Below are 7,252 nucleotides of genomic sequence, written 5' to 3'. Positions count from 1 at the left end.
CCCACCCCAGACAAGAAGAGACAGAGCAAGCCCCCCCTAGAGTAGAGAACTCGTACTCTTGGAGGGCTCTTAGAGAGCATTCAAAGAGAGAAAGGGGTAAGAAAACGAAAGAGACAAAGGAGAAGAAGAAAAATAAAGGACAAAAAAATAAAGAGGAAAGAACAGTTCCAAAAAACGGGCAACGGAACCCCCCCAGCAATCCCCCCTCCCCCCTCCCCCTCCACCCCCCCTACCTCCTCCTCCCCTCATCCCCCCTCAAAGTACCCATGCCCCAGTAAGCCCCAACCCTCCCCCCCTAGGGAACCAAGGGAAACAGCCTTGGCACAGAGGTATAGGAAGGGCCCAGAACCGAAGGGAATATGGGAACAGAGGGATTTACAGAGAATGGTATGGGAACAAAAGGATCTACAGAGAGGATTATGGGAACCAAGGGTATCACAGGAATGGGATAAATTACAGGAGGATGCTGGACTCAGGGTACCGCAGGAATGGGATAAACGAAAGGAGGATGTGGGATTCAGAAACATGGAGAAATCAAGGGAGACCACATCACAACAATTGGAGAGGGTACAGAGATCAAACAGGGATAGGAGGAAAAGGAAGCACCCAATGGGACCAAGGAGGAAGAGGAGAAGGACAGTGGCAAAGAGGAGGGAATGGTTACAAGGCTTGGCATTGGTAGTTTCAGAGGTACCACTCACCCAGGCACAAAGATCAGTCCTCAGCAAAGGCCGGTCTTTTGTCCCAGGCCCCCCAGCCCCCCTGCCCCTCTCAGAGAGTTTAGCCTCTTCCCTAGGAGATTTAGAAGTTGAAATCAATTCTAGATTCACGGCCTCCCTCACCCCTTCCCCAGGCCCCTTAGTGAAAAAATGTAAATATAAGATACCCTCCCAGTTTCCAAAGATAAAACGCAGTAAAGATCCCCCTAGAAAAATGCCTGGACTAAAGGAAAAGATTGAAGAAGAAGCAACCTTGATTAAAAGACATAGTAAAACAAAAGTAAGACCAAACCTAACGAGAGAGGAAATAGGAGCTCTTGAAGATTTGAAAAGAAATCCAGATATTATTATTAAAAAGGCAGATAAAGATGGAGCTCTAGTAGTCCTAAAAACAGAACAGTACAGAGCTATGGGCTTAGCACATTTAAGAGACGAAAGTACTTATCAACCACTGTTTAATCCACAGATGGAGCTGGAGAAGGTGCAAGCAGAAAGTAAAATACTAATAAGTAGAATGTATTGCCTTGATTCCCCAGCAGGAAAGAAGTCAAGCTTCTCAGCAGCCCAGAGAGATGCCCTCCTCTCCCAGGAAACCAGCATTCCTCATTGGTACATACTCCCCAAAACACATAAAAAAATAGATGAGGAGCTAGGGACATGGCCTGGGAGGCCAGTACTCAGTGGCTGTAGTGCACCCACAAGGCCTGTAGATAGACTCTTAACAACCTTTTTATCCCCTCTTCTAGAAATACTCCCAGAAAGACTGCAAGATACAACGCACTTCCTAAGGAGATTAAAGGAAACACCCAGATTTACAGGAGAAACTTTCTTATTTTCCTTTGACATAGTGTCTTTGTATCCCTCTATCCCACAGGAAGAAGCAGCTTGGGTAGTTGCAAATTTCTACGAGAAGAACATGGGGTATGTACAAGGTAGGCTAAAAGAGTTATACAATATTAATGCCCCTCCCCCCTACCTAATAAAAGAAGGTATCGACCATATACTCACAGGGACCCTTCTAAAATTCGACGGAAAATGCTACAAACAGATGAAGGGCACAGCCATAGGAGCCTCAGTGTCTGTAGCAGTAGCAGAGATTTTCGTCCATGTGAGTATAGAGAAACAAAGGAAAAGACTGAAAAAACAACCAGCCATTTTTTTCAGGTATATTGACGATATTTTTGGAGTTTTACAGGGCACAGAGGAGGACCTTCAAGAGTACTACAGAGGTTTAAATAGCTTTCACCCAGACCTGAAATTTACTTTAGAGTTTGACAAAGAAAGATTACCCTTCCTAGATACTCTAGTATATATAGATAATGAAGGCTTCCTACAAACAAAAGTGTACCATAAACCCTCAAATACTCATCAATATTTGCATTTTCAGTCCAGCCACCATCCAAACCTAAAGAAGAGCCTCCCCTTCTCACAAGGTATCAGAGTGAAAAGGATAGTGAGTGACCCACACCTGGTAGATGAGGCACTACAAGACATGATAGGCTTTTTTAAGGCAAGAGGGTACAGTGAGAAGACCCTAAAGATGGCAATGGAAAGACTGAGTACCATTAATAGAGAGTCCCTACTAGAAAAACAGGTAAAAAATGACTTAAACAGAATAATCTTCCCCATGCTTTATTCACATAATATCGCAGGTCCCCTAAGACTATCGATCAACAGGATATGGGAATGGGTACAGGAGAATGCCAAGGACACCCCATGGAGGGAAAGTTTCAAGGGCCCACCCCCCATGATAGCCTGGAAGAAAGATAGGACCATAGCAGATAGACTAATAAGAGCAGAGTTCCCCTCACCCTTACTTACACCAAGGAGAGAGCATAATGAGGGAGAAAGGGGTCTGCCAGCTTGTATACCCGCAGGTGATGCGAGACCTCACGAAGCCTGAGCCAGGGAAACAAGCAGCTAAAAAGGAGAGGAACAGGGGAACTCCCAGGTTCCACACACATACCTAAAAAAGCTAAGTGAAAACAAGGTTCCTTTAAATTTGTAACTATTTTTATAAAGAAAATGAAAAAGTTACTAGTTGAAATAGAACAATCAGCTCAAAAAGAAAGATATATAACATCATGAAATCAAGAGAACATAGAAGGTTCAATATAAGAGAAGGATGATATATTTCTTAAACAAATAAACAGTAGAAGATCCCGAATAAAGTAAGGAGGTTATAATTCTTAACAGAAAATGATAGATCCAACAACAGAAGAAGAATATATAGTATTTCATAAAAAAAGCTAAGTTTAAGAGTAGATGCTAGAAGTTTCATGATAAAAGAAGGATGTTATAACCCTTAACAGTCGATGATAGGAAATTCATAACAAAAGAAGGATAATATATTTCTTAACAAGAGATGATAGAAGTTTCAAGCAACAGAAGAATGAGATATAATATTTCATAAGAGAAAGGAAAAAAGAAAAGAGGACATATAATTATTATAATAGGAGGAAAAGAATAATATAATGTTTCGGAAAGATAAGGTATGAAGTTGGTAGCTAATAGAAGAATTCTATATATTTTTATTAATTAATTTTTTACAAAAAAAACTTGTCTTCCTTAAAAGGATGAGGATTCTGCTATATCTGTATATCCACAGGCAATAGGAGATCTCAGAAGCCTGAGGAAACAGAACTAGCGGCCACAGGAGTAAGGAACTAGGGGAGGCTCCAGGTTCCACACTCCACATCCAACATACACATACATAAAAGCTAAGTAATAGCAAGTCATGTATATGTAAAAAATGTAATTTTTTGAAGAGGTTTTTAGAGGAAAGAAACTATATGATACTTTTAGATATAAAAACAACTAAAATTAAGAAAGGCTCAAGATTTAATTAATTTATTATATATTTTTTTCTGTCGATTTACAATAGATGATAGAAGTTTCACAATAAAAGAAAAACGATATAATTCTTAACAGTCAATAAAAGAAGGATGATATAATTATTAACAAGAGATGTTAGAAACAAAAGAATGATATAGAATAATTTATAAAAGAAAGCAGAAGATGGAAAAAGAAAGAACATATGAAGTGATAATAGAAAGAGAACAAAGAAAAGGATAATATACAATTTCGTAAAGAGAAATAAAACACATTTTTTTTAGCTCAAAAATTTTTTTTTTTTCAGCTAAAAGAAAAAATTTATTCTTTATAAGAAACTATATCTCTCCTGGCAAGAATATGGATCCTGCTGAATGTGTATACCCACAGGCAATAGGAGATCTCACAAAGCCTGAGGAAACAGAATTAGCAGCTACAGGAGGAAGGAACAAGGGAAGGCTCCAGGTTCCACAATCCACCTCCCACACATCCATACACAAAAGCTAAGTAAAATCAAGTCATTTATATGTTAGAAAAGTTTTTACAGAGGAAAGAAACTATATTATACATTCCTAGATATATAAAAAACAACGAGGAATAAGGACAGAAGTTTTTCAAATAGAATAAAGAAAAGGAAGACTGAGTTATAATAATTTTCAGAAGAGAGATAGAAGATTTCTATTTATAAACTATACATATAGATGGATAAATAAACATAGATATGTATATGAATATTTATACAGGTACAATGGTGCGATCTCGTTTTCGAGATATGGATAGTAACACACGAATAAGGACATAAATGCTCCCTGATCTCTTCTCCCTCTTTCCAGGAAAGAAGGGACCAAGAGCCAACAGTGGAGAATAAAATAAGCCTAGCTGACATAAAAACCCCCCTCCCCCTCTCTCCGCCGATGAGAATAATCACCAGGAAAAAGATAAGTAGAATACTGCTTCTGTACAGAAGGGGCAAGTCCTGGATATATATCTGTTAAAAATATTAGATGTAAAGATTTATTCTCAAATCCTGCCCTCTTCCCCTTTTCTAGGAAAAGGCCCCAAGAGCTAGCAAGGATTAAGCTAAAGGAGTGAAAAGAAAAATCCCATGGACAAGGATGAGTGGATACCCGGTCTTCTAGCCTGTTTCTACCCGGAATTTCCCTTCTCTTCATGCTTATACCCCACCTCCTTCAGGAACAGCAGTTGTGACAGGGACAATCAGCATCAGTCTAACCCATCTTCCCTGACCAAGAGTAGCCCCCAAGAGAAGGGCTCCTGCTGACTCCTCCTTTTCCCTCCCTTGAAACGAAGGTTCCCCTTGTCCTTTAGCCATTTATAAAGTAGAAGTGTATAAAACAATTTTTTTAGTCAGGAAAAAGTGTTACCTTCCCCCCATAGTACCTGTGCCCCAATCCCAATAAGGGGAGTGTGGTCAGGGTAGTATGCACTACCTCCCAGTACCCCGGGTACCACACCCCCAAAGTACCAATAAAGGGGACCCAGGATACATGGGTCCATACAGGAAAGACATTCCCTATCCCTTTTACATGACTCTTGAGATAGGTATATATTGTACACCTGAAAAATAAAGAGTCAGTAAGCACCCAGCCCAGCACCTGATGAGGCCATGGAGGCCGAAAGCGCTCGTGTTGTGGGGCTACTGTAGTGTTATAAGTGATATGTGTGTTTGTTTTTTCCTGTGTTGAACAATTGTGATGTTTTTTAAGTGTTATGTGGTGTAGTAAGTCAGTGTATCTCTGTTCAGTGCGAACGTTTTAAGCCACAGAAAAGGCTCAAAGTACCCCGCCAGAAGGAGAAGTCTTCTCAAGGAAGAACCACAAGAGCTACAGGGAACCTCCACACAGGACTACAGAAACAGATAAGTGGTTAAAAGACACATCTGAAGAGAGTCCTTGCACGTAGTTGGTAGAGTAGTACACAGTGGTTAGAGCTAGACAACCCCCCCCCCCCCTTTTTTTGTTTTTTTTGGGTACATAGAGATACATAGAGTAACCAACACCCCACACACCCCCCCTTTTCTTTTTTCTAAGGGTACATATAGAATAAGAGAATGAGAGGAAGCGTGTAAGCTGTTTAGAGAGTGTGTTAAAATCAGTTGTCTATACTATAAGAATAAAGAATATAAGATCACAGTGAAATATATGACAGTAGAATATATAACAGAAGATCTAACATATTTGAAAAGAAAGTACATGAATATTTGAGGATACAATATACTGAGTGAAATCATAAGATAAAAGAAAAATAATAATAGTAGAATATATAATAGAAGTTCTAACATATTTGAAAGGAAGTACATGATTTTTTGAGGATACAATATACTGAGTGAAATCATAAGATAAAAGAAAATAATAATAGTAGAATATATAATAGAGGATCTAGAAATATAGAAAAATACAATACTCTGAATGAAATCATAAGATAAAAAGAAAAATATTAAACAAATAAACTATATATGCTAGAAGTCTAAAGGTTTTTTTCTTCTAATAATAAAAAAAGATATAAAATCATAAAGACAAAGGACAAAAAAAGTATAGTTAAAGGTAAATTTTCCTAGATAAGGTTTGTGTATATAAATATATAGATAAGTCACGGTAAAAAAATACAAATTAAGATAAGGTTTCTTACAGATAAGAGGGAAATATAGAAGAATAAATAAAAGATAAGGACTATGTATAGATAAGTTTAGAATAAGTGAACAATAAATAAAGATAAGATAAGATTATATAGATAAGATATAGGTTTTAACAGGCTCATACAAATAAAAAATAAAAAATAAGGAATTTCAGATAGAAATGTTTGAATATAGATAAGAATATCTGTTGTAAAAGATACGTTTCTAGATAAGGATACCGTGATATGATTAAATCTGAATGAAGTAAAGGATAATATAGAAGAATAATATTTTAAGAAAAGATAAGGATATCTAGATAAGACATAAATATAAAAGACACATAAACAAATAAAGATAAGAAGTTCCAGATAGGATAAAGAGATAATATAGGATAGTTTTGAATATCTGGACTAGAAGAAACTAATATAGATAAGAAGATGGTGATATGATAAGATCGGAATAAAGTAAAGGGATAGTATAGAGGAATAATATTTTCAGATAAGATAACAATTAATGATAATAAGTTTCAGATAAGATAACACATAAAGATAAGAAGTTTCAGATACGGTAACAAGGAAAGATAAGAAGTTTCAGATAAGATAACAAGGAAAGATAAGAAGTTTCAGATAAGATAACAAGTAGAGATAAGAAGGTTAAGATAAGATAACAAGAAAAGATAAGAGGTTTCAGATAAGATAACAAGTAAAGATAAGACGTTTCAGATAAGATAACAAGTAAAGATAAGAAGTTCCAGATAAGATAAGAAGTTTTTGAAAAAATAATATAAGATATATTAGAATAATACATCTAAATAAGGAATAAAATAGTTAAGAAGGAAGTTTTAAAGGGAGTAATTCTAAGGTATAAGCTAGAATAAAGGTATATGAAATATATTTGAAGAAGTTCCAGTGAACAAGCTCAAGTGGTAGAGTCGTTACAGATTCTAATAGATATAATAAGTATAAGAACACATAAATATGGTACAAACTAGGAAACAAATAAGGGGAACTTCAGAGGGAACCCTCCAAAACGATGAGAGTAGGGAATGGAGAAATGCACTCCCAGG

The 7,252-nt window shown here is 36.9% G+C and overlaps 1 protein-coding gene across 1 annotated transcript; it reads left to right on the top strand.

The window, feature by feature from the left end:
* Positions 1–234: 234 nt before the first annotated feature.
* Positions 235–6,518, top strand: LOC147471204 (uncharacterized). Its single transcript, XM_086541355.1, has 2 exons — positions 235–3,473; positions 3,859–6,518. Exon 1 carries the CDS (start codon positions 385–387, stop codon positions 2,620–2,622), a length of 2,238 nt encoding a protein of 745 aa, XP_086397481.1. The 5' UTR covers positions 235–384; the 3' UTR covers positions 2,623–3,473; positions 3,859–6,518.
* The last annotated feature ends 734 nt before the right edge of the window (positions 6,519–7,252 follow it).

Source organism: Penaeus japonicus, unplaced genomic scaffold (genome assembly GCF_977035675.1).
Source record: "Penaeus japonicus unplaced genomic scaffold, GWHDUDI00000001_assembly GWHDUDI00000010, whole genome shotgun sequence".
Lineage (NCBI taxonomy): Eukaryota > Metazoa > Arthropoda > Malacostraca > Decapoda > Penaeidae > Penaeus > Penaeus japonicus.
The sequence above is the reverse complement of the archived record's forward strand: the minus strand, read 5'-3'. Positions and strand labels throughout refer to the sequence as shown.